This window comes from Aythya marila, assembly GCF_965140915.1.
Source record: "Aythya marila genome assembly, chromosome: 1".
Lineage (NCBI taxonomy): Eukaryota > Metazoa > Chordata > Aves > Anseriformes > Anatidae > Aythya > Aythya marila.
The window spans coordinates 27,595,035-27,622,714 of NC_139042.1; the positions used below are offsets into that span (position 1 = coordinate 27,595,035).

General features: G+C 39.2%; 2 protein-coding genes across 4 annotated transcripts in view; both read left to right on the top strand.

The window, feature by feature from the left end:
• Positions 1-136: 136 nt before the first annotated feature.
• On the top strand, positions 137-12,886 carry NEK3 (NIMA related kinase 3). 3 transcript variants are annotated; one of them, XM_082752825.1, is made up of 16 exons: positions 137-354; positions 748-978; positions 1,702-1,795; positions 2,037-2,134; positions 3,583-3,666; positions 4,320-4,387; positions 4,506-4,592; positions 5,188-5,242; positions 6,944-7,144; positions 7,469-7,538; positions 8,245-8,288; positions 9,190-9,292; positions 9,677-9,829; positions 10,904-11,038; positions 11,687-11,822; positions 12,755-12,886. In XM_082752825.1, exons 2-16 carry the CDS (start codon positions 862-864, stop codon positions 12,819-12,821), a joined length of 1,512 nt encoding a protein of 503 aa, XP_082608951.1. In that variant the 5' UTR covers positions 137-354; positions 748-861; the 3' UTR covers positions 12,822-12,886. The 3 variants fall into 3 exon arrangements, with proteins under 3 accessions (XP_082608951.1, XP_082608952.1, XP_082608953.1); XM_082752826.1 differs by having other exon boundaries at positions 137-279; XM_082752827.1 differs by lacking the exons at positions 137-354; positions 748-978 and adding an exon at positions 1,167-1,314.
• A 1,781-nt stretch (positions 12,887-14,667) lies between these two features.
• The window catches only part of NEK5 (NIMA related kinase 5), a gene marked incomplete at both ends in the record, with an annotated part of 32,199 nt that continues 19,186 nt past the window's right edge, over positions 14,668-27,680 (top strand). Inside the window, 10 exons of the mRNA XM_082751746.1 lie at positions 14,668-14,784; positions 16,161-16,257; positions 16,901-16,998; positions 18,947-19,030; positions 19,135-19,205; positions 21,229-21,315; positions 21,744-21,798; positions 23,284-23,484; positions 23,578-23,650; positions 23,869-23,996. Coding sequence (XP_082607872.1) covers positions 14,668-14,784; positions 16,161-16,257; positions 16,901-16,998; positions 18,947-19,030; positions 19,135-19,205; positions 21,229-21,315; positions 21,744-21,798; positions 23,284-23,484; positions 23,578-23,650; positions 23,869-23,996 — 1,011 coding nt within the window. The remainder of the gene's footprint in view (positions 14,785-16,160; positions 16,258-16,900; positions 16,999-18,946; positions 19,031-19,134; positions 19,206-21,228; positions 21,316-21,743; positions 21,799-23,283; positions 23,485-23,577; positions 23,651-23,868; positions 23,997-27,680) is intronic.

Genomic DNA, 27,680 nt, shown 5'->3' on the forward strand with positions numbered 1-27,680 from the left:
CCGACCCCCCACCCTCCGCCGCGGCCGGGCCCCGCCTTGCCCAGGCAGCTCCGCCTCAGAGGCTGGGATCGGGGCCGGGGCCGGGGCCTCTCCCAGAGCCCGCCCGCGGCCATTTCGCCGGTCGTCCCCTCACGGCCCGGCCCTGGCCCCAACCCTGCTACAGGGACCGGCCGCGGCTCCGCCTGGTCCCCTGGGGGCTCCTCGGGTCCCCTGGAGGCTTCTCGGGTCCCCTGGGGGCTCAGGTTCCCCCTCACCCAAGCAGCGAAGCCGTGACCGCAGGTACTGAAACCACCGGGAACCCCCAGGGTGCCCTGAGATGCTCCTCTCGGAAACGATTCATCAAGGCGTTGAGCTGTGAGTGCTGCCGTGTATGCAAAGTGATATTTGAAACATAGAAAGCTGAAAATACCTACATTTTAAATAAACCACCCGCTCTGTGCATCTACTAGTTGTAGGGGTCCTTGCATGCATGCACCACCAGCCTTGCACAAGCCAGTTTCTTGCTGGTTTGGGTGAGAATCGTCTCTGAAAGCTTGGAGTTTATCGTGTCCATTATTGTGCATCTGTGTTTTGTGTGCCGTTATCTGTGGAAGCACAGGGAACAAAAAGATTTGTTTTGAATTGAATTTCCTGAAGCGTTCATCAGTCGTGATAGCAGCGATGAGAACTGTGTTACGATAACGCTGAGCAGTTGTAGGTACCAATATATCACATTTATCCTCTGCCCTTATTTTTTTTCTCACGCAGATTGTATTAACAAATGTCAAAAAAAAAAGTGGATCAAGTTCGTGACAAAATTTAGAAGATAATCTTATAAAGGGGAATGTTTGAAAAGAAGCGTTGAACCTAAGTTTGTACAGAATGGAAGGATACGAAGTGCTGAAAGTATTAGGGGAGGGATCCTTCGGGAGAGCTCTCCTCGTTCATCACAAAATTACTGACCAGAAGTATGCAATGAAGGAAATAAGACTTCCTATGGTAGGTGTTAACACACGCATCACCTCCCCATCCACTTTAAAACATAACTCTCAATACAGTTTGGAAACTCTGAATGCCTTTGCTGAGAGTTCAGTTTATTAGGCATCTGCATGGTGTATAGCTGGGCTGCACCTGTGTCTGATTTGATATGCATAATAATAGTAAAATCTGTTCTGTTTCAGAAAACGTGATAGGATTAAACTCTTGTTCCCCTGATGTATTTGACTGGATTCCCATCAACTTCACTAGAATCTAGATTTCATCATACCTGATGAAGAAATTAGCCTTATGTTACTGTTGGAAAGCAGTTACTCAGGTTACCCGCTCTGCATTTAGGTAACCAAAAAAATCACAAAATGGGAGGCACTGACTTTATTGAGGCTGAAACTAAGCTAATACCTGGGCACTTGGTTTTATGCTGAGTTCATACAGTATAGCTGTCAGCTGTTCCAAAATCAGTGTGTGCTGTTTAGTTGTTACATAGTTCTATGCTGTTAAAATAGGAAATCATTAACTGAACTAGGAAGACACCCAGGAAGAAGTCTTTAATTAATAATACCCCTTGTGCTAAAAATGATGGAGTTTTCAAGTTTCTAAAAGACTTTTTAAAATAACTGAAAAAAAGTAACTTGAAGAACAATTCTGAAAAGAAATGAGGTCCATCGTGTATATATGTGAAAATCTACAAGAGTAACCTTTATATAAATGTACATTTCATTTCAGTCTTCATCTGATGTAGAGAACTCTAGGAAGGAAGCTATTCTTTTGGCTAAAATGAAGCACCCAAATATTGTTGCCTATAAGGAATCATTTGAAGGTAAATAAAACAATTTAAAGTATCTGTATTTGTTTATAAGTTGCGTACTCTTCAGGGATCAGTGTGGTTTTTTTTTGTTTTGTTTATCATAAATGTTGTAAACAAAGCACATGTTTATAATACATATTTATTATACATGTAATTCATAATATATAGCATGTATTTGGAGCTTTATAGTAAAGATAATATAATTATCATGTTCATTAAATTACTAATTATTCTTAAATTACCTAAAATTTAGCTGATGGACATCTGTATATAGTGATGGAATATTGTGATGATGGAGATTTAATGGAAAAGATTAAGCACCAAAGAGGAAAGTTGTTCCCTGAAGACATGGTAAGAAATAGTTTTGAAACAAGGACCTAGGAATCCTTCATGTAAACTGAAGCACACTCTGTCACAGAAAACAAGCCATAGATATACAGACACCTTAAATGAAACAAGGTACTTATAGATAGGAGAGAAACATTACTACTTGATAACTTCTAGCAGAACAAGGTAAGTACTGGACTGTAAAAGGAGTAAGAAAAAAATTGCTGTCTGTATGTGAGAAATGCACAGGCTGTTAAAAATGCAGACAGGTTTAAATGCATAAATTTACGCAATCAAGTAAAAATTTAACACAAACCAGCCAGCATTTAGAGCCCATTAAGAGGTACTGCAAATTGGAAGCAAATAAGACCCTCCGATGAGATAAATGAAAATAACCAGGAGACTAAATAAAATATGTAGCAGTTAAACGTTTGAAGCATTCAGCATGCATGAACTCCTTTTATCAGAGAAGCTATAAAGTTACTTCACAGAAGGTTCAAAGTTACACCGTAGTGATTGGAAATGACTTCCTGTAGTTTAGAAGCATCATCTCAGTTCAAATGAAAAGAGCAGAATCCTCACCTACTGTAATACTTAGATTGTCTGAGTATCTCTAGGAACTTTATTTTGTAAATTTAAACATAATACGTTTCATTTTAGAAATAATCTATTATCTCAGTGCAAGCCTTTTAATCTGCTTATTTGCTATGAAATTGTAATTGTCATGATTATAATTAGACATATTAGAACAAGTTCAGAGGAGGGCCACGAGGCTGATCAAAGGGCTGGAGAGCCTCTCCTTTGAAGACAGCCTGAGGGAGTTGGGGTTGTTCAGCCTGGAGAAGAGAAGGCTCCAGGGAGACCTTATAGCGGCCTTCCAGTACCTAAAGGGGACTACAGGAAAGGTGGGGAGGGACTCCTTGTCAGGGGGTGTAGCGGTAGGACAGGGAGGAATGGTTTCAAACTAAAGAGGGTAGGTTTAGATTAGATAAAAGTAAGAAATTCTTTACTCAAGGTAGTGAGGCCCTGGCACAGGCTGCCCAGAGAAGCTGTGGATGCCCCATCCCTGGAGGTGCTCAAGGCCAGGCTGGATGGGGCTTTGGGCAACCTGGGCTGGTGGGAGGGGTCCCTGCCCATGGCAGGGGGGTGGGACCAGGTGGGCTTTAAGGTCCCTTCCAACCCAAACCATTCTGTGATAATGACCATCAGAGAGTGAGTCCCTAGCTTTGTTATTGTTACATATTATTAGATTTTTCAAGATGCAGTAAGCATTCCTTCTGCCATGTGAAATTACACTTTACCTTAAAGAATTCAGTCTTCCGTGGTAACCAGAGGACACTGTGCTGGAGTTACTTCTAACTCCCAGGTATTCTGAACATGCCTTTTTGTTTTGTTTTGTTTTTTAAATCTATGAGTGAAGTAATCATTACATACAGTATTGAACCATTATAACTCTCCATTACTCTTTTCAGATCCTTCACTGGTTTGTGCAGATGTGCCTGGGTGTGAAACACATTCACGATAAACGTGTGTTGCACAGGGATATCAAATCCAAGGTGAAGTGCGCAGGTTTTTTTTGCCGTTTACAAGCTCCTCTGCATGCAAATGTTCAAATCCCTCTTTCATAATTTCCTGTTACTGCTACACGCTATATTCTCCATTTGAACTAGAGAATATTAAGTAGATGAAATTGCTGGGTGTATGGAATGATGGAACGTTGTGGCCTTAAACATCACCAAAGTATAGCTATACCCTTCATATCCACACTGCTGAGAGCACCAATTGCTGGTGGCAGGCTGCAGGTAACTTAAAACAATAACAGAAGCATGAAAAATGTGTATGGAGTACGCAGTTTGTAAATATCTTGCCTTTCTTTATTTTTTTTTCTTACTATTTCCTAGCAACAAGATAGAAATTCAGAAGAAACTGTGTCCTTAGGGTTCTGAGTGCAGCAGTGAGATTAAGGCATTTCTAAGGTCTGATTCTTTCTTTGCTAATGCTTTGGGCCTGTATTACTGTTCCATTTGCCTTTAAACAAAGTGTAGTTCTTAACTTTTTTTTTCTAGGAGTACTAGGTGAAGCAAGTAAAAGGAAATATCAAAGATCAGAAATTATTATCTGCTCCTTTTCTTTGTATGCAAACTGCAGAAACATTTCCTAGAAAAACAGATACCTAAGTGTGTAAAACTGTTCTTCTGTTGAAATGCAGAACATCTTCCTCACCCAAAATGGAAAAGTAAAACTGGGGGATTTTGGATCTGCACGTCTTCTTGCACAGTATGTGGATATCTCCACTGATCTCAGTGGTGTAAAGTTTTTTTTTAATCATATATAAGTAGTACAGAATGTTTTAAGGCATTACTTTTCATGTGACTTTTCTTTGTCGTTTCAATAGTCCAGGGGCATATGCTTGCACATACGTGGGAACCCCTTATTACGTACCTCCAGAAATCTGGGAAAGCATGCCATACAACAACAAAAGGTATTTGTGTGTTCAGGGGTCACAAATAATGCCTGACTGACTTACATCTTTTTTATTGTTATTTAAATCTGGCTATGTAGCCGATCTGTATTTGGTCTGAATTGAGCAAGGGGTAACTTGATTTTTTTTTTTTTTTTGCGGGGGTGGCACTACTTGCTTGCTGTGGAAGAACACGATGGTTTCCCAGCAGGAGAATGCTTACTGGCAGGGGCCAGAATTCCAGCTCTCGGAATTAGGATCCCACGGCTGCCATCTGTTGTTTAGGGCTATGTAGCACAAAGGCTTTGTAGTACAGAAAGAGATAAATATCACCAAAGCAAATCGCTTAGGAGACGTTCTGGGAATGAGAAGTCTGTTACAATTGTATGGCAGTCACCCTTATTTACTTTAGGGTGGGTTAAAATAAGCAAGATTCTTTCCACTGGAGAGGCTAAACACATTGTTGTATTGACTTTTATGATTACTTACATTTATTTTAGTTTACTTAATTCCTTTATGCACACGTAGTGAATTACACTTTTGCTGGGCTGTTTTATTTGCTATTAAATTTCAATTTTTGGCTCCAATTTTCTCTCATCTTTCTCTGTGCCTACAGCGATATATGGTCTCTGGGATGTATTCTGTACGAGCTGTGCACTCTTACACATCCAGTAAGTATGGCTTTCTTGCTATTAGAGCACTGTTGGAATTCCTAAAACTTCAAATAGCAGTTAATTGTACTTTGATGGGTTCACAGCCAATTACATATTTGACTGATGTATTTGTTGCTGCTGCTTATGAAAGAGGGAAGCACTGCTCTGCCCTTCTCAACCCTTCTGTTACTTGCCTACTGTGTTTCAGCAGCTCATGGACCTGTTGAACCCTTTGGTGAAACAATCATTCTCCTAAATCTTTAGAAAATATGTTTTTTCTTTCTTGCTAGCTTGGTTTCCTTCAATAGCAGTGAGGTGATCTGGGGCTTACTAAGTCCAGTGGGTGCGGGACTGGTTTGAGGTAGCTGTAGGGACACTGGAACTAGCATTGCATTTTATGGGATCAAGGTGATCCCAGAAGATGGAGGCAAGGACACTGAAAATCTCTGTTAACAAGCATATATCGCATGCAACTATAGCAAAATATTAATAAGTAGTAAGCAGTTTGCTGCTTCACATCAGTGATTGATTGATACACCTGTTGCTTATTCAGGCAAATCAAACAAGTCACTGTTGTACTGGGACAGAGAGAAGCTGGAAATATGATTCTGTAGGTCTGTCATTTCTGGGACACTTGTGTTTCCATCATTGATGCCGTGCTTCCTATGTGGTAATTTCCTCTGGCTCCTATATACAGACACATGGCGAAGATGAGGGGCCTTATCAGGATATGTTGTTTTGGCAAGAAAAAGGGGCTGTCCTAATTTAAGGTCATTCTGTCTTACGTTTTTGTAAGCAGCAGTTTCATTTCATCAAGTTACTACTATACCTTGAAATCCTGTGTGTTAGCCAAGGATTTTCTACAGCTGCAGCTGCTAGGAGGACAAGAGTTCAGGAGTTCATACTGCTTGTGACTGAGTAATAGGGACATGTGCATGGACGTGTGGTACCCTGAGTATGTCTGTGGCACTGTGACAGCTATTTAGGCAGTGCTTAGAGCTGGGGTATCAAGGAGTGGAGCATCTTTTCCTTTTTGGCAGCAGTGAAGTGTTACGTACTTGTTTTTAATGCAATGGTCCTATCTGTTCTTGCATAGCCTGTCAGAGGTGATATAAAAGGCTGATGCACACCATGGATGCTCGGCTGCAGAGCCAATGGGGTCTACCACAAGAATGTTCTTTCTGCATGGAGAGAGAAGTTCTCAGCCGTTTTAGCTCAGGTTGTTGCCATCTGTGGTTTTAGCTGTCCCCACTGATAACTCCAGTTGTCCAGTGACTTGTGCCTGACAGCAGTAACTCCTGGCTGAAGGCTGGTAACAGCTGGGAAAAGTAGCTATCTCATACTCGTATCTAAGCTATCTCATACAGATAGGCAAGAGTAGTAGTAAACCCTTCATTCTTACCAGTTCTTATTCATTCTTATTACTTGCAAGAAGTATTGTGATCACAATATAAAGTTTCAACTAAAACCAGATTTTTTCATTCAAAAATATGAAGGAGTTACTGATGTGTTCACACAGGGTCATTGTTCCACATCTCTGAATTACGGGCCTGAAATTCTCAAATTGGGATCTAAATCAGTGTGGTTATAGAGAGCCTACGTAGATGCATACCACATGTTTTTGTATAATAAATATTAAAGGTGCTCTGAAATCACATCAGTTTCTTCTTACCTTATTCTTAAACTCTGTGCTCTAATATTCATTTATTTTTAACACAGTTTCAAGCAAAAAGCTGGAAACACCTCATCCTAAAGATCTGCAGAGGATCCTACAATCCACTACCATGTCACTATTCCTATGAACTTCAATATTTAATAAAACAGATGTTTAAGAGAAATCCCAAGGATCGTCCATCAGCCAGTACGATTCTTAAAAGGAGTTGCTTGGCCAAATTTATCAAAAACTGTTTGCCTCCTGAGGTATGGTATAATGTTTGTCTCTGGATTTGAACAGTAGTATCTACGTTTTTAGATACTAAATCGATTTATTTTGTAATTTGGTAGTGTATATATAACAAAAATGTTCTATTGTGTAGGTCCTATGCTAAAAGCTGTAAATACATTTGTAGGAAGGGTTTGTTTTAAAAAGAAAAGTTGAGTATTGACCTGATGCTGCTGAAATTAGACACTGTTTGCTGTCACAATTCTGTTGTATAATAAGTCCATTTTTAACAAATAACATATACAGTAACTAGAGAAAGATTAAAATGGTCCTGTACTGGTGTCTTTACATACCCATTCCAGGTGGCAGATGAATTCAAGCAGACATTAAAGGAAACCAGGAAACATGAAGGCCCTGCACTGAGACCACAAGGTAAGTCAGCAACCTTTTTCTTGATACAGGAATGATAAAACGCCTAGGAATTGTAAGATCTTAATTACAACTATAAAACATTAACATTATATGCTGCAATCAAATTTTAATTATTTCAAAATGTAACATTCTTGAACTTGTATGGAAAATGCTCGAAGGGTGTATGCTGCATTCCAACATGAGGCTTCATATTAGAAGGCTTTTAATGGGGCATAGCTGAGTGCTGTACATCATTAGCTTCCCTCCACCAGAAGTACAGTGCAGAGCTACAATACATACATTTTTAAATTTTAGAGTTCTGCTAGAATTAAGCTATCAATTTTAAAATGAGAAAAACTTGTAGTTATTCCATCTATTTTAAATGACAGAGCTTTCTTTTCCAGAATATGGTGAAACAAGTTATTTTTCCTACAATTTAATTTTTATAGAGGATTTGGGATTTTTTCTTCTGCATAAATTTAACTACACCCAAAATTGTAACAACCACATGTTTGCAGTACTATTTTACTGCAGAAAGGTTCAGAGGAAATGAATAATACAGGGACTCCCTGTTGAGGATGAGATACATTGACATGAGCGTGAAGAAGCTTTCACATAATTTTCATCACCTGGTTCAGTGGTAACGATGCCATACCTCTCAAACATCACTTTACCATGGAGGTTTGCCAAACGTACTAACTCCTGTGTCTGTCCCTTAATGTGTCAGGTAGCGTTACGGCTGGTGGAAGCTCAAATAAGAAAGAAAGTAAGGTGAGTATGCAGATATAAATATGAAATTTACATTTTAGCAATTTAAAATGTTCTGTATTATAGAAAAAAAAAAAAAAAGCATTTTGAAAACTTAGTAGGCTAAACCAAACCATCTAGTATGTCAGCTGTCATCTGCACTCAAAATTGCAAAGTTCCGCTGCAGTTTCAATTTCACACCTTTGTAACATTTTGATGTTTTCCACGTTTAGCTGAGTTCCAAAGTGGATTTTGTTATAGACCTGTCAAAAATAAATAAATAAAAACACCTCTCTTGTTTTTGTAAATTTTGGGATACTGCATAAAATAGTGTATTTTCTTTGCTTTTGGGACACATTTTGAACAGGCTGCTGTAGAAACAGTCCAGTCTGGACATAATTCTCACAATTCTCAGATTTTAGTGCCCATGTGAGATTCCAGGTGAAGGGAAGTAAGTCACAGGTGACCAAGAAATCACTTCTGGATAGATTGTAGCACAGCCTGTCCCAGCCAAATTGAGTATATTTTTCAAAATATGTTGCCAGGAGGGCTATTTTTTTTTTTTCTTTTAATGGACTTGTCAATCCGAGAATCTTAATATTTGGGTGCATCTTGTTTTCTCTTGGAATATGACTCATTTATCTTGATTCTGCTACTATTTTCAATTGTTTAGGAAAAAAAAAAAAACACTACATTTGTGCTTTGCTTCAAAAACAGAGTGTGTCAAGAAAGGGAAACAGCATGAAGTGTGTAATAATAGATGTAGCACTTGCCATTGCCTTCATGGTGTCAGCAGTTTAGTTTTCAGATCCTTAGGCCAGCTCTCTTGTAGCAAAACTAAAATAATTAATGCCATGCCAATAGTACTGCTTTGTTTTTCTGGATGGCAAAGATAAAGATTAATGTGGTCCTTATTCTTTTAAAGCAAAGCAAAGATGAAAGCAGCAAGCATAGCAACTTGAAAAGTGAATATATTTCTAAGGATTTGAATAAATGCACAAAGGAGCAAAGGAAAACGGATGCAGAGGGTAAGTCTGACAGTTTTAAGGCTTATGAATGTCGCTCTATGTAGTGACATTTAAGTGTCATTGATCCAGCCATTTAAACAGGTAAAGCTACAAGCCTGCATCTGTATAAAACCATGCCACTGCCTGCTACGTCTGGAATTAATATATTGTCTCCTACTGCTCATCTGAGATTTAAAAGTAGTATTAATCTTGGCCAAACTATTTTAAAACATATTGTTTGAAAACATTTGGTATGGAGTAAATACACCGTTTTACTGATCTTAGTAAAAGGGGTTGTGACTTACACCCATAGAATTAAATATGAAGTGCTGTACTCTTAGTACTTGCTTGAAAAAACAATGAAAAACTGGTTAGATGCTGGTTATCATCTTGGTGTTGTTGCAGTTACAGCAGAAACTTCTGAAGTCCTCCCAGGAATTACTGATTCATCACATCCCCAAAGGAGAAAATGGGAAAAAAGGTCATTTAATACCGTAGTGGATGTCCTGGAAAATGCTTCCTTGCTTTCTGCCAGTTTTACATCTGAAGACATTAAAAGTAAGATTTAATTAAATGTGTCTTTATGCATTTTTAATTTAAGTAATATCAGTACTTCTTCACGAATTTTAAAAGCCAGAGAATTACAGATAATATTTAAAATGATGTAAAAATATTTTTAAAATATTCTACTAACCAACACTCCAGAAGTCCACTGTGATGAAGATACATTTGACACTAATAATTTCTTAGTGGTCTTGGGTGACAGGAGGGCTGCAAAGCCAGAGATAATGTTAGAAACCCTAAAACTGTAATCATCGATAAAAAGTTATGCTACCAACCCTCCTCTTTACATGCCATTTGTCAGTGTAATCCTGAAGATACCATGCAAAATTAATTTGATGCAGAATGCAGCTGCTGGTCTTTCAAATACAGCACTCTGTTGGGAGCACGTAACATCCCTGCCTCTACTTCTGTAGTCACTTAATGTACAGATAATGCCAATGACAAGAACAACTAATGATGTACCTCAGATGTGAGGCAGAGATTTGTCCTTCTTCTGTACTAACAGCTTTTAACAGGAACATTTAATATGGGATTTCCTCTGACAAATGTCGCAGGTTTAAACTGACCCCTACCATATTAGATTGTTAGAAAAATTTCATTTGATTTTGGAGATGTGTTCTAAGTAAATGTGTATACATACATGCTAGTGAAATAAGTCATACAGATTTGAGTAATCAGATGGGATAGGAGATGCAAGTGTTACATGCTGATAATATCCAGGGCAGTGAAAGAAGACAGAAAAATGCATGTATTTAGATATTCTGCCATTAAAAGGCACAAAAATGGCCACAGGCTCCTTTTTGTGAGCTTCTTAGAGCCACCAAATAAGCTTGCAGAGACTCTGGCTCCTCACATGAGGTCTTGGTTTCTGCTGGCTCCCTCAGAACAGAAGTTGCAATGTTACATTCTGTAATTTTCTTTGCTCTAGATGTCAAATGAAGTATATTAGAAGAGGCCAGTGGTGCTAACAGGCTGCAACTTTTCTTCCTTTCTTAAATGTGCTCTTTGCAATCCGTGCTGCTAATGCAATTTCATCTAAGAAGTATTTATTAATGATTTTATACCTAGATGGCTCTGTTATAAACTACAGTGAAAATAAGCCACGTAAACAGTGGAACAAGGAAACACCTCAGACCCTGATGAACTTTCTCAGTAACGCAGAAATCAGCTTAGCATTTAAAACATACACAATTTATAAAGCAGGTAAATCCCCAAACGGTTTTGTAAATATGTTTATCAATAGAGACTTACTTTTCTAAGATATGTAGGCCCTATGCATGGAGATTGTGTGCTCGTGTCACAACAGACTGGTTTTTGTTTGTTTGTTTATGGAATGAAAAGTGGACTTGGGGGAAAAAAAAAAAAAAGGGAAATCCAAACCAAGAATTCCTGAGTGATTGTACATCTCCAGTCTTTGTACATCTCTTTATGAAGGACTTTTACTTACGGCTTGAAGACTGAATGAGTTTGTCACTTACAGCAGAGACAGCAGAGCCATACAGTCTCCATCCTGCTAACTGGCACAGTGTGTGTGTTAGGAAGGTGCAATAACGGGGCTGTAACCCCTCCAGGTAATCCACCGTCACTGAGTCAGTACTGCCCTATTTTGAAGACAGGATGGTAAGATGGCATGGCAAAAGGTAATTGTAGTCTGTAGATATGCATAGCTGCAGTCATAAATATTTGGTGTCCGCCTCAATTTTGTTACTAGTTATCTCCCCAGTTAGGTAATAGCTTGTACTGGAATTTGCAAAAAACTGAAGATAAATTTGAAAGACACCTGTTTATATGTCTAATTTTATTTTTCTAAAATTAAGGATTTTGGTGACGCTTATTTTTATCATTTCAAAGCTTCTGAAAATACATTAAGAGGTCCACTTGCTGATGAAACTGAAGCATCAGAAGCATCTGATACGGTAGATGGGGAACATGAAGCTATTGTCATAGATCCTGAGAGACTTGAGCCTAGATCTGATGAAGATGACACGTATGTCCAAATAACATCCTTTTATTTTTCTTTTCTTTGGTTCCTTAAAGTGAGTTTTCAAAAAAAAAAAAAATCCCCTTGGAAAAAGGCGGTATTTTTCGCAATTCATCTCTCTGTTAAATAATGATATCAAATGTTACTAAATTTTAATATCTTAAATACTTTCTTTGCTACATTTATAGTTATTGATGACGTTGAGATTAAACAGGTTACTTGTTATTAGCAGATTATTTTTGCTGGTGACTTTGCAAAAATGAAAGTATGAGATGAAATTAGATCCACAGTAATGTGCAAACCCTTCTTTCATGAAACGTCTTTGTACTCTGACCTTGAAATCAGATAAGCAACAGCAAAACCACTCACTAGTGGTATGTTTACTGTATCTGTGTGTTAACTTTTCTACTCTTTCATGCACAGTGCAATAAAATAACTTTTGAACCTACTTATTGAAGACATATTTGTGTAGACTTTTCAACTTGTATGGTCTGCTTATGTGACCTATTTTTCCTGCTTTTGAAAAAGCAAAGTATGTCAACATGTTCTGAACAGAAATGCTGTATTTTACAGACGTGTGTATCTTTGGGGGGTGGGAATTAGGATCTCAAAACCTTAGTCTATGTCATTGTTTATTTTGGTGGCACTGGGACATGAACTGCTTAAGTACGTTACTGCAGTTCAACTGCAAGCCATTAATATCAACACATACATAGTTTCTTGGTGTATGATTCTTTGCTCCTGGTAAAAACTTATGTGGTTAAATTGAAAATGGAACCCCTACTGGCTCCTTAACTGCAGTAGTGCAGGAAATAAGCCTCTTCCACTGAGATTTTCAACATTATTTCTCCTAGTTATTGTGTAATTTAAATATATATATATATTTCTTTATGAAGTCGGATTATTTTGCAAAGTAACATTTTGAAATCTGTTTTTAGGGACTTTGAGGAAGATGACCCAGATTGGGTGTCAGAACTGGAAATGGTATTGAAGCACAGTGACTGAAAAACTTACGTTTGGAATTTTTTCTACAATAATGAAAGTTAGGCTTACCAATATGTATAATCCAGGTTGTATTTGTTGATAATAGTTGTAGTTATTAATAAAACGTTCTTAGTCAAAAAAAACTGTGTGCAGGTTTTCTGTATGGCAAACTAAGGGGAGGGATGAATAATAAATAACCTTTCTAGCTAGAACACTTGCAAATAACAAAAAAGTAGATATTAAATATATTTGGAGTTGGTAATAGCTTCGTAGAAATGTTCAGTCAAAACCATAAGTGCTAACAGCATTGTTTTAATTGCCTTCTTTGTCTTATTTCAAAGAGGTGATGTGACAGTTGTGCATGAAGTTTTTCTTTCTGACAATGTCTTGAAATACTGCATAGCAGGAATAACTGATTTTGTCTGAAGGGCATTTTATGGAAAACATTTAGCTATGCTAATTATTTGAGGTATAGTTCATGCAGCTATTAGTCCTCTGACAATACCTGAGGGTGAACTTTTGGCTTCAATGACAAGATTTTTATATATGCCATTTGCATGTGTGGAAGAAACCTCATTTGTTCACTAAAAAGGGCAATTTTCCCCATTTTGATAAGGAGATAAACTTCTGCAGGACGCATTATGTGTAATTTAAGTTTAATGGTGCTATTTTGGCTGGCTGTTGGCTACTAAATAGTGATGAGAAGCCTGACAGGGAAGTGTAGACATGACCCCAGTACAGTTCTCCCTGGGAGGTGCTTCTGGACTGTGTTAAATAATACAGGAGAAAAATGAATACGAAAAGCTTTAGAAAATGTCAAGATGTGGAACAGGGCTGTTATTTCTCCTGCGTTGCTCACACCTAAAGCCCCTCACAGCGGGGCAATGCAGCCTCCTCCTCCCGGAGGGGTGCGAGGGCAGTGCCACAGACGCCACACCCCGCCGAGGGCAGGGCAGCCGGGGAAGGCTGCTCATCTTTCATCTTCCTCCTCCTCCTCTTCCTCGGGCTGGCCTCGGGGGCTCCGGAGGCGGCGGCCACACGCAGGTACCGCGTCCCCCTGCCCGCGCCTCGCCCCAGGGAGGCCCCGGCCATGGCCGCCCCCCCGGTGCGTGGCGTCGCCATGGCGACGGTGCCACAGCAGGGCGGGAAGGGGCCCGGGCCGCGGAGATGGCTTCACGCAGGCCGAGGTGGTCTGCTACCGAGCCTGGCTTTCCTTCCTGATAGGAAAAGTGCAGTGTGTCACCAAATCTTCCTGGTTAAAACTTAGTCCGGCTAACAAGAACAGTTTTGGAGTGTGCGTGTGTATTAGCCCTCTAAGCTTGCTTGCGGATAGGTTGTGAATACCCAGTGGTAATGACCCAGAATACTTGGTCTTTTCTACCAAAGTTGAACAAGAAACACACTGTAATTTTATGTTTTCCATTAAGAGAACAAGTGTGCAACATCATTAACTTCAATAAATAACGTCAAACTTCCCAGAATCATAGAATCATTAAGGTTGGAAAAGACCTCCAAGAATGATACCATACCATAACGCTGTAATAACACCACACCATAATACTTTTGCTGCCTTCTCATTTTTTAATTTTAGGGTGTGCTAGGACAATGTTTCATGCTTTCCTTTATGAGACACTCAAACTTGCTGCTTAAGTTCAGATCCACGATAATTTGCAGTCTTCCAGGAGATGACATGTTGAGGACGAATCTGCATCATTAATAAAAATGTGATAAAAATGTGAGGAAAAAATACAGTCATTAAAAGTAGTTTCTATTTCAGTAGACAAACTCAGATGTTTTAGCACTGACTACATGCAATACTAATCTGGGGGCTCTTTTGTTCTAGCCACTGCTTTAAGATAAAGACATCATGGACAAATATGAAATCCTTAAGAAAATTGGAGAAGGATCTTATGGCAAAATATTCTTGGCAAAAGGAAAAATGGATAATGAACAATGTGTCATCAAAGAGATTGATTTAACTAAGGTAAAACAACAAAACCTGGATGATAACAATAGTTATTTACAGAATTATGACAACTGCATTTAGCTAATCTATGAGCTTAGGTGTCACATTTGTAGTTGCATCTTGGTGACATAAATTTTCCAAAGACTGTACTCTTTGACTGCCTAATTTTAAAAACATAGACTAACTATGTGATTTTATATTAACAGTTTATTTTTTTTTCAAAGCTTTACCTAGCATACATGACACTGCCTGATTTAAGCTTTATAACATGATTCAAGTACAACAAAACTATTGCTACTGAAATAACAAGCCATGATTTTGTGATACTTTTCTCTAAACTCTTTCCTTTTTTTTTTTTTAAAGTTCATATTTTCAGGTATGAGTAATACACACCAGTCTTTCTGATTCTCATTTATGTGTAAGGCATTTTGATTCATTTCATCTAATTTGAAGTGTCCGTTCTGTAGTTGTCATTATCTCAGCTACATGGCTTAATTCCCTTTCTTTGAGAACAAGGGATGCTGTTTGCTGTTTTAGACTTCTGTTTCAGAAGAAGGTGGATTGGTCCATAAGCTCCGTGTTTCTTTCTGTGGGCTATAAAGGTAGGTTAGGGTAGCTAGCTTGGGTAATCAGAGTAATGTCACTCCTAGATCTAGTTCCAAAAAGACATGCAGTTAAACTCCATATGATTTCAGTACAGGGAATTCAGCAGTCAATTTCAGTGAGTGTCTACATGCTTGTGACAGCTCTTACACTCTGTGTTGCACTAGTGAACTTCAAATGTATGAGAGAATCATAACAGAAGCATGAATTTTTATGTGTCAGTTCTAGGAAAAGCTACATAACCTTCAGATTCAAACCCAGAAAAATTGATATGCTAGTAATGACAACTAAATAAAAAATGTTTTCTCTGTGTTCAGGACCAGTAATTTGGTTATTTCTAATCTCATATTTTGATGTATGCAAAATAGAAAAATTTAAATTAATAGAGTGTTATTACTTATCCAAGTTGTTTAAGAACCAAGAGGTGGTTACAGAAAATTCTGACTTCAAAGTAGTATGATTTTTCTTATGCGGTAGAGTGTGTCTTTCTAGTATGTGGTATGTCATTTATATGGTTGATTGTGTGTGTCTTTATTTTCACCTTTTGATTTTTGAATCTTTAAGGATTACATTTCAAAATTATTTCTTAAGAATGAGACTAAGAAACTTACTTTTGTAAATGAAAGAGGACATTTTAATAGAATTGTCCAGTATATTTACAAACATATGCTGCAAATGTATGTACATCATATGTTCTAGTATTTCTGCATCACCTTGGCACAATTTGACAGCTATTTTTGAAGTAACTTAAATGCATCATTGCTAGCATGTAGTTCCTTAATTCTTTGTAGATGCCTGTGAAAGAAAAAGAAGCCTCACAGAAAGAAGTCATTCTTCTGGCCAAGATGAAGCATGCAAATATAGTAACCTTCTTTGCTTCTTTGCAAGGTTTACTTTTAACATTTTTGTTTTATTTGCGACTATAGGAGTGAAAGGCAGCAGAAACTAGTTTGTTCGTATTGCCCAACCATAAACCTATCCCCAGCACCTTACTTATCAGTGGGGCTAGGTGCCGACTCCTAAAAATGAACACAAGGTACCAGGTTCAGTCAGTACTTTATTTCTCCTTGTGGGTGGGTGGGACCAAAAGTACTGTGAAGCAAACACTAGATCCTGAGGTGTTTGCATTGCCTCCCTTGAACTTTAATCTTGACCTTCAACAGAGGTCCAGAGTTTTGTGAAACCTTCTCAGGAGCTGCAATAGAAGAAGAGAGCTTTTGAGCACAGCAGCAAATAGGAGATAAAATTAATGAGAAACTAGGAAAAATAGGAAAATAGGAAATAAAACATATCTTGGGGTATCAGTAAGGTTGCAGAAAAGGTTTGGCTTGGACTTTGGGAATGAGGGAGGGAGTGGAGTGGCTTTCCAGCACAGGTTCATGCAGGATTTTGGAGGGCCTGTGAAGCAAAGGTGAAGGCTAGTGTCCATAGAGAGCATGCAATTAATGTATGTTTCAGGTGAAATTTAATAATTTATTGCTGTATTAATGAGGAATAAAGGAATAAAGGAAAGAAATACTTTTCCTTTCAGAAAACAACAAGCTGTATATCATGATGGAATACTGCGATGGTGGAGATTTAATGAAGCGGATAAATATGCAGCATGGAGTACTGTTTGATGAGGACCAGGTGAAAGAAGTTACCTTTAGAGGAAAGGATGGTTTATGTAAAACACATTGAATTATGCAGTGCTTGCTACTGTTTCTTTTCTGACCTTTTATAAAAACTGAACGTTATAAAGAAACTGATAGTTTTAGTGGGAATTTAGAGTTTCCTTTTAGACTTGTTTAAGATCTTAAATTAATTTATTGACAGTATTTTGATGCCAATTATATTCTTTCCATTGCTCCTTCTGTACTGGAGGCACTTTTTCTTAGTAGTATACCTGCTTAGCCAGAACAGCTTTATTTTTACTTTTACAAGGTGTTTTAGAGGTGTTAGGGGATGTATTATATATGAATTTTTCATTCTTTTCTGCTATTTACATCGTAGTATATCATGATTTATACTAGTCAGTGGTAAATCTCTCATTCATTTTATTTGGGGCAAGAATTCTCTGATGCCATTTAAATTGTTTAACTGACACAGAGAAACAAGGCCAGGATTCTGACTGCTTTTGGAGCATGTTCACAGGTATTTCAGTTTGTAAATAGGCGCATGTGAGAGGTATTGCAGTTCTCAGAAACAGAATTTCCTACTAGTCCTTCACTTATTCCTTCATCTTTTAACTAACTTTAGCTTTCTGAAGGAAATCTTCTCTTATATGTTGGACTTAGTATTCGGAACGCTAAGGATATTTAATTTTGTGCAGTTTTTCACTTTTGCAGTTGCAATGAAAACTTACCTAGATACTAGACAGACAATATCTAACGTGTTAGTGGAAATCTACTCTAAAGCATAGAAGTGGGAAAAAAAAGAAAAAAGGAAATTTTGTGACATTTTTTCTCGCTTCAGTAGGAAAAGAGAAACTCCTTAGTGTAGAAGTCAGTTGAAAGTGAATTGCTGGTTCAGCAGTGGTGAATTTTATGATCCAATTGGGAGTCATAATAAAGGCAGAGAGAACATGAGAGAAAATAAAAAGAGGACAAAATCACAGATCACGAAAAGACAAAACAGGGAACCAACGCACAAAAAAACCTTGCCGAGACAGAATGTGGCATATCCAAAGAAAGACAAAGGAATTACAGACAAAAGAAAGGATCATAGAAACTAAAGATGCATCTGACAATCAAGAACAGAGAGCAAAAAATTTAACATAACTTTGTTAAAAAATCTTTATATTTTCAAGTGTATGCCTAAGAAAGTCTAATTTATGACATCAGCCCTATTCAGGAAATCATCTGTGAAATGTTAAGCATTACTAGATAGAAGATTATTACTTGAATTAAAATTTTCCATGATCATCAATTGTCCTTAAGATAGGAGTGTGTAAGCACATCTTACTTTTGTTTCTGAATTAAGTCCAGCAGCCCTTACTCAATAAATCACGTATATCTGGAATTGAATACATGCTTAAGAGTTGTCCTGGGGCAAGGTTGAACTGTTGTGATTACTTACTATCACAAGTTTCTTCATACCTACATTGTTTAATCACATTTCAGACCTTCATCCTCTATTTCTTCTTTCCCAGATCACATTTGGTATGATTACAAATATTATAAATGCATGACTTACACTGCTGAGGATTAAGACACCACCCATTTATGGCTTGTTTTTTGAACTAATTTCTAAATAATGGTCTAGTGTTCTTAACTCTTTGACATGATTCTTCAGTCCTTGCTTCAGTCTTGTCATAGTGAAAACTTCACTGGGATACAGAAAGTGGGAATAGGTATTTATTTTCATTTAGTTCCCTGATAGTACTGAGAAAGGAAAGTAAAACTATGGCATTCATTTTACTCATACAAAAATATTGTTTCCTACTATTCCATGGTGTGTGTGATTGACATGTTTTAGATTTTGTAGTTGTCTTTGTTGTACATATTTCATTAAAATGTCCTGCTGGAGATTAGAGCCATGCCAATTTATCCACATATCAAATTTATCAGATATCTATTCCTTTTGTCTTTCACCGCAGATTTTGAGTTGGTTTGTGCAGATCTCCTTGGGCCTGAAGCATATTCACGACAGGAAGATTTTACACAGAGATGTAAAAGCACAGGTAGTAAAACTAGAACTGGAAGGGGGGTGATTTTATCATGTCAAAAGACTTGAGAAGCTGTGCCATGTTTAATTTTTGCACACCAGTTTCTTCTTTGTTTGCAGAACATTTTTCTTAGCAATAATGGAAGGATAGCAAAGCTTGGGGACTTTGGCATAGCAAGACAGTTGACCAAGTAAGCACCTCTTTCATTAGTCTATGATCTACACCAAATGTACCTATTTCTGAATGTTCAGAATGCAACCTGAATGTGCAAATTGTTTGTGGGCTGTGCTTGGTCTAGGATATCAGGGGTCTGTCACTATATGTTTTTTCTGGTATCCTAAAATGTGCCATCCTGAACATAACCACAGATCCTTGTAACTGGACTCTTGGTAGAGGGTCTCTCCCTCAATCTTTTCCTGTTCCTTATGGAACTGACATTGAGAAACTCTGGAGGTGCAACTGTTTTTGCAGTGCTTGGTAATCACTTCTGGTGCTTCATGAAAAGAAAGAGCAGTGAACAGCATTAAATGTTTGGAAATAGTGTAAGAAAAGAGTTTGTTCAGGTCGTACTATTTCGTTTCTTAGTATGTTCTTCAAAACTGTGCCTATACTAAAAAAAAAACAACAAACAAACAAACCAAAAAAGGCCAGAACCCATTCTTCCCTGGCCCTTAGAGTAAATGATATGTCACGGCTTGCATCCCTCTGGCTAAACTTCTGCCAAAGAGAAGTCTTTTCTTTATTGGCTCTGGGGACAAGGTTGGCCTAACCTACAAAGTGGCCAGACATTGTCTAGGAGAGTGCTTTTTGACATGGTCAAAACATGCCTAACATGCTAACAAAAGGACAATGCTTGAACTTGATCTCTTTTTGAGCTTCTTGATATCTGTGACCTTGGCAGGATCTCATGGCAATGAAGTTCCACGGTTTGTGGAAATGTAATTTCCTCTGATGATCATTTTGCAGATTGTCCTTCTATTGTCAGTTCTTCTCAGTTGCTTTGTACTCCACCTGCTGCAATTCACTTGTTGCATCTTTCCCTATCCCCAAATTAAATTAATCCAAGCTGAATCACATTCCTGTCTACACAATAAAGACTTTAACCAGCATAGACAATTTATGCACTCTCTTCAGACTTACTTAACTATGTACTGGTATAAAATACCTTAATGCATTCTTCAGGTGAATGTACAGCATAGGTAATTTCTGTCAAGGCCCCATCAGGTTGCTTTGGAATGAGGCCTAGATAACGTTGAAAGTTTGGTGGTGCATCAGAGCTGGGAAGTTTTGCTGAAAGTAAACCTCAGAATGTGAATGTGCAAGTCTGGGCATTTTGAGGAGTATTTAATAGGTATCTGGGACTTCAGAAACAAAAATATTTGGAGCTTGAATGTACTTTTTCACATGTAACAAGTGAATTAGTTTTCTCAGTCCCTCTTCCTCCCATCCCCTGTGATACACAAAGGCATTTTCATTGCCATTCTCCACTTCCGAATTACAGATAGTGCCCAATACTTTTATTTTCTGTTAGGTATCCTTGACAGCTCTGGCAGTCAGATTTCATATCCTCAATAAGGAGGGTGACATTCAGCTTTTATTGACACCTGCTGTAGAGTGAGAGGAATCACTCTGTGATTCTTTTTCTCTCCACTGACTTCCCAGTGACCCTTGATGACATCCACAGTGTAAATAACTAAAAGCAAGTGAAATGAATCCAACAAGTTTTTTATATTTGCTATACCTACATTACAAGTCAGCAGCAAAGATGGAAATAGAATTCATTTACTCCTGCTTTAGTTTCTGGACAGTTGTTCCTCCTTCCACAGTTTCTAGCTTGCATGACTGACTGGCACCTACGATCTTATTTCAATGAGTATGTTGGAGGCTTCTAATACTTTGAGGTGTGGTTGACAGCTTTCAGAATTATGTGTTAATGATCATCGTTCCTTGCAAATGTTGATTGCAATGCTGGTGAAAAGTGGGGAAAAGAGAATTCTCACGATTTCTGTTGAAATGCAAACACTGTTAAGATAGTTGGTCATTTTTACACAGAAATGGGAAGTACTTTAGTCTTTCTTTGGTTGTTTCATTATTCAATTATGCTATTATTCAACTATTTTGAGAGCAGAAATAAAAACCCTCACGGGCTCTTAACTCAATTGCTTGCAGACTTTTTCAACGTGTAAACCTTTTTATTCACTGTGTTTCATCAGCACTATGGAGTTTGCCTATACCTGTGTAGGGACCCCTTATTATCTGTCACCTGAGATCTGTGAAAATCAACCGTATAACAATAAAACGTGAGTCTCTCAGTTTTCATTATATTCTTGTTCATGAGGGCGTGCAGGCACAAGAGAACTTAACGTAAATGATGTCATGGTTTAAATCTGTATTTCTGCAGGGCACCAGGAATTTCACATGCATCAGCTAGAGGTAGCTTTGCTCTTCAATCCTGCTAGGAATATTAAGCAGGCATCGTTTATATCCTGTGCCTCTTCCAATAATAATAATAGTACCTGGTTAGGTACTGTAGAAACATTGGTGCCACAACAAAAAAAAAGAAATCTAAGGTTTTCTTTTCACTGCATACTAAGAAATGTCAAAAGTTGGACCAATATTAATCTTCATTGGAATGATGCTAGTAAATTTGAGAGCTGAAAAAAAAATTGATTACATCTATGAAAATATTATAGGCTTTTCCTGAAACCTGAATTCCTTTTATTTACAGAGATATTTGGTCTCTTGGCTGTGTGCTCTATGAGCTATGTGCACTAAAGCATCCTGTAAGTATCTTAGAATCAGATCAATATCATATTATTGAAAATAGAGTGAACAGCCTGGAATATATGTAGTTATAACAATATTCATAGACAGCTACTAGTATTATTTTCAATTTACTTCTTGATATTAAAGAATGCCAGTGTTTAATATTTTGTATTGAATTTTTTGAGCAAACTATAATACAATATATTATATTGTATTTCTAGAATTTTTATGTGTATATATAAGTCTGTCGAACATATATTTACTCTTAAATAAGTACTATACTTTCTGAAAAGGCAGATGGAAAGAATTAAAGCTGTACTTCAAGGCTTTAGGCACATCATTTTATTCATTTCTATTTGAAAACACCAATCTGTACTCGCTAAAGAGTTTGAAACCTACATTTCCCCGGAGAGCATTTCAAGTCTCACGAAACATTTTCCTAGAGGTCGTATTTTGTTTGGAAGCACATTCATGTCAAAAGATAACTGAGATAGCATCTTTAGGAAGCTGTGCTGTCCTCTGTATGATCTAAGCCTCAAGTAATCCTCAGCCTGTGAATGTGGAGAAGGGAGCGAAGCAGAGACTAATCCCAACAACAGGAAAAGGGTCGGATTCCTGGGCCCAATCTAAGTTGACCTGGGCATCAATGTGATCAAAGCTGGCAGAGCAGCACTGGCAGGGAGAGCAGTTGTGCTGAGCTGAGAACAAGGGAGGAATATTCCAGATTTCACAAAGTGAGAAAAAAATCATAATTTCTTCTTATGAATATTAGCTATTCTATTTCATATTGCTGCCTTTTTTTTTTTTTTTTAATTTGAAGGCAGGAACTAGATGCTGATGTAGAAGGGAAATGCAAGAGCAAATTTGGGTTACAACACCTTCAAATTATCCAAGTAAATACAATGATAATTTTAGAAAACTGTTGCTTTCAAAATTAGTTTTGCCTGTCTTAGGCCCTAAAAATTAGATTGATGCTGATGTATTAAGAGATCGTCTGACCAGAGAGGACTGAGTCAGCTGAGTGGCATCAGTTGTTAAAAATCAGGTTGTATCCTGGATCCTGAGAGAACACAGACCACAGAGGCTAAATTGTGGGAACCGAGGTTTTAAAGGTGAACCCTCTGCAAGCAGTATGTATGTGCGTCTCTGCTGAACAGCTTTTGGCAAAAATCATGATGTTTAATTCTGGAAGAAGTGTGTCTGTGTTATTGTATGACACTGTACGACATGTGACACTATGAAAAACCTCTTCCAAGTGCCAAAGCTATCAGACCTGCTGAGTCATGGAGCTTAAACTAGGAGAACGTAACCAGCAAGTACAATCAGAGAGTGGTTCTGTTAATCTCCCACAGCAAACTATGGATAGGGAGAAATTGTTTGTGAAGAGATTGCATAGCACAGGGCTTCTGTCCACAAGTACCCTTTTCAAATTTGGGTGTTTAGTCCATCATTTCCAATCAGCAGTACTTATTGTCCTCTTTCTGTTGTTTTCATTGATTAAGTTTGAAGGCAGTAGCTTGCACCAGCTTGTGCTGAAGATTTGCAGAGGATATTTTCAGCCCGTGTCTCCCAAATATTCGTATGATCTGAGGGCGTTAATTTCCCAGTTGTTTAAAGTATCTCCAAGAGATCGACCATCGGTGAATTCTATTTTGAGGAAGCCCTTCTTGCAGAAGCTTGTTCTCAGATTTTTGCCCCCTGAGGTGAGTGCCTTGTACTGCTGCTTGCCAAGAGAGAAAGGTGTATTGTGTTATAAACAGTTCTGTCTGATACTTTTTTGTTGATAGTTAACACAGGAAGAACTCAGTCTCACTTTGATATATAGAAGAAAGCCTTCAGCATCACAGCCTGGAGCCAAGCTGATACAAGGTAAAGATAATATTTAATGATTTTAACACTGGTTCTACACTAACGTTTGCTAGTTGTGATATACTCGATGGTGATAACTTTCTCCAATAGTCTTTGCTGCACATTTGGATACAAGAGCTTCAGAAAAATTTGGAAATTAAAAAAAAAAAAAAAAGGAGAGAACTGAAATCTTGTAGAAAGCACAGAAGGTAACTTGCTAATCTTTTATTTTTAAAAAGAATGTAAGCTTCAAAAAAGGAGAGTGCAAGACCGAGTTCCTTCAGAATCTGGAATGGTGGCGCCTGTTGAGACACAGGGATTCTTTCAAAGAAATGAATGGAAACCATCAGGAGGGCAGCAGCCTCAGGTAGAGTGCATCCACATTGCTGATAACATTGAATTATCTTAGAAGGCAAATTCCTGCTGCTAGAAGAGGTCCTTTAGAAGGCTTCTTTAAGATACATTAAATCCAACCTAATGCCTACACCAGGTCAGTGGAGACAGTTAAGGACTCCAGAAGTCTCAGAAGAGGTGTTTTAGAAAGCCTAAGTGGGAAACACAGAGTTTAGGCTGCTTCAGCCTGGTCCTTTGTAACAAAAGCAGTCAGGCACGCTTTGCATTTATGTTTACACACAGGCAAATGAACTTTGGGCTTGTATTTCTGCCATAAAAGCAAATGTACCGATTCTTTTATGTCACACCTCCTGAGGGCCCATTCGTGGGCAAAACCAGTGGTGCCCAGTGCCCTCGTTTCAGATACGATTAAAACAAACTGGGATAAAACCTTACAGCAGAAAGCCCCAATTCCTCACAATGACCTGTGTCCCTCCCTCATTTTCTACCTCATTGTTTCCTCAGGCTGTGTGCTGTCTCCAGCCTCTTACTTGGTATCACTTCCCACCTTCAAGAGTGTGTAGCACTCTCGTGGGTGCTGACAAACTAGAGCAAAGCACAGTTGGGATCCGGGAGCTTCCAGCAGTAATTGCATGCTGCAGTTAGGGTAGATTAGCTGATGGTAGAGATCTGTGGAATTCCCAGAACTGCAGCCCTCGAGCAGTCACTTAGATGCCTGAGGACAGTGCTGGCCCAATGCAGAACACAGGACTTGGTTTTCCTCATAGTTCCATTTGTGCATATCCATGCAAGTGCAGAGATGCTGGCTGAGTTTCCTTTCATCGTGCTCTGCTGTAATCAGAGGCAGAATTTTGTCCACAGTGTTTCGATCTGCCAGACATGCAGTAATGTTATCAGTGAACATGTTATCACATGTTCCCACAGTCTTTCATCATCCAAATGAAGAAAACAGGTGGTTGTTTTTTTTCAGGGTAGTGGGGCTATTTGCATAGTGTCATGCTTTGAATGAGTTGCTTCAGGGTTCACAGAATCACAGAATATTTGAGACTGGAAAGGACCTATAGAGGTCATCTTGTCCATGTCTCTGCCCAAGCAGGGACACCCAGAGCCACTTGCCCAGGACCACGGCTATATGACTTTTGAACATCCCCAAGAACTGAGATTCCACAACCTCTCTCTTTATTACTGTGAGGTCACCCTCACAGTAAAAAATGTTTTGCTTATTTTCAGCTGGAACTTGCTGTGTTTCACTTTGTGCCTTGACCTGCTGCAATACTTTGCCTAACACGACCCAGGATACCGTTAGCCTTTTCTTGCCACAAGTTTTCATGTTCAGCTTGTCCACCAGCACCCACAGGCCCTCTTCCTTGCTGGGCGCCCCCAGCCTGTGCTGATGCCTGGGGTTGTTCCTCCCCAGGTGCAGGACTTTGCACTTCCCCTTGCTGAACTCCAGGAGGTTCCTGTCAGCCCATTTCTCCGGCCTGCTGAGGTCCCTCTGGACGACAGCATGACCCCTGGCATGTCAGCCACTCTCCCCAGGTTCTTGTCATCAGCATCTTGCTGAAAGCACACTGCCCATCACCCAGATCGTTACCAGAGATGTGAAGGAGGATTGGGCCCAGTATTGACCCCTGGGGTATGCTGCCAGCTACTGGCCTCCAGCTGGGCTTTGCAACATGATCGCCTCTGGAGCCAGCCAGTTTTCAACCTACTTCTCTGCTCATCCAGCCCACACTTCATCAGCTTCTCTATGAGGATCTTTTGGGAGACGGCATCAGAAAGTAGTGGAGAGAAGGCCGGCAGTTCCCACTGCTCTCCCTTTGTCTTCCAAGCTGCTCATTTCCTTGTAGAAGGCCATCAGGTCAGTCAAGCATGACCTTCCCTTTGTGAATCCGTGCTGACTACTCCTGAACACCTTCTTGTCTTTTACATGTCTGGAAATGGTTTCCAGGACAGTGGGGCCTGTAGTTTCATGAGTCCCCCTTCCTGCCCTTTTTGAAGATAAGATTGGCATCTGCTTTCCTCTCACAGGTGCCATAATCAGTCAAAGCCAATAATAGACGGTGGCTTCGCAATGACATTTGCCAGCTGCCTCAGCACTGGTGGGTACATCCCATCAGGGCCAGTGGACTTACTTCTGTCCAGTTTGCTCTTGTATTCTCTACCCTGAACCTCTTCCACCAGGGGTATATCTTCTTTGCTGCAGACTTTCTTGGAGGGGAGAAAGAGTGCAAGCTTCGTTGCTCATGGTGCTCAACCCTCTTATTTAGATGGTGTCGTGGTTTAACCCGGCTGGCAGCTAAACACCACGCAGCCGTTCGCTCACCCTCCCCCCTCCCTCTCTGGGACGGGGGAGAGAAATGGAAAGTGAAGCCCGTGAGTTGAGATAAAGACAGTTTAATAAGACAGGAAAATAATAATAATAATAATAATAATGATGATACAATGGTGATAATACGAAAGTAATAATAGTATGTACAAACAAGTGATGCACAATGCAATTGCTCACCACCCGCTGACCGATGCCCAGCCTAACCCCGAGCAGTCCGGCCCCCTCCCCCCGGCTAGCCACCCCTATATATTGTTTAGCATGACGTCAGATGGTATGGAATACCCCTTTGGCTAGTTTGGGTCACCTGTCCTGGGTCTGTCCCCTCCCAGCTCTTACTGCACCCCCCAGCCTGCCCGTTGGCAGGACAGAGCAAAGGCTGAGATGTCCTTGGCTTAGTATAAGCACTGCTCTGCAACAATTAAAGCATCGGGGTGTTATCAGCACTCTTCTCATTCTAAGCCAAAACACAGCATTCCACCAGCTACTAGGAAGAAAATTAATTCTGTGCTAACTGAAACCAGGACAGATGGTCTGATTTGTTTTCCCTACTGCTCGAGATTGCCGTACTTCTGGATACCGTACTCTAAAACTTCATTCAGGAAGGGACAACACGTACACTCCCTGAAATTCCCTCTTCCTTGGGATCATTACTGGCAGTAGAAAATTTTCTTCTATAGATAGGAATCTATATTGTGCTGGACTATATAATCTATATAATCTGGACTATGCTGTAGGTAGATGAGCTTATTTTCAGTGTTTCTAAGGAGCAATAACTAATGTATTTACCATCTAAGGAAGGGATACCGAGCTGATTTTATGTAAAAAAAATAAGCAATATTCTGCATTTTGCTCATACACCACATAATAATTTTTAGTCTCCCACCAAGGAAATGTTTGTGGATGTCATACTGCAGTTCTATTTTGTCGTGCAGCAGCAGCTAGACAATCACCTTTCTCTTCATTGTTCTTATGAGATGGAAAAGACAGCCTTGTCACAAAGCAGAAATACAGGAATGTCTCATCACAGTAAGGACTTGGAGGAATCAAAGGCAAGCTCCCACAGGCACATAATCAAAGAGTTTATGCACGAGCACAGTGCTTCCCTGAAAGCAGCAGTCTGCATGCTTATGGCCCACAACTACCTCCCAGGTTGCCCTCGCTGTCACATGTCAAAATAAAGCTCTCCTGGAATTAACTCAGTGCTTTGGGCTTCAGAACGATGGCGTGGCTCAAGGGCAGCCAAGGTGCAGGGTACAAAGCCCCGCGCTGACTGACTCGCACAGCGTGGGCTGCTGCTTCACCACAGGAGCTGATGGAACAGGGAAAAAGGGAGAGACCACAGTAAGATTAAACACACTCTGTATG

What these genes read in the sequence shown, in the direction of transcription:
- NEK3 (XM_082752825.1), top strand. Translation starts at nt 862, where the DNA reads ATGGAAGGATACGAAGTGCTGAAAGTATTAGGGGAGGGATCCTTCGGG. An exon ending in TCTGCACGTCTTCTTGCACA is followed by an intron (nt 4,388 to 4,505) that starts GTATGTGGATAT and finishes TCGTTTCAATAG; the next exon opens with TCCAGGGGCATATGCTTGCA. An exon ending in TGTGCACTCTTACACATCCA is followed by an intron (nt 5,243 to 6,943) that starts GTAAGTATGGCT and finishes TTTTTAACACAG; the next exon opens with TTTCAAGCAAAAAGCTGGAA.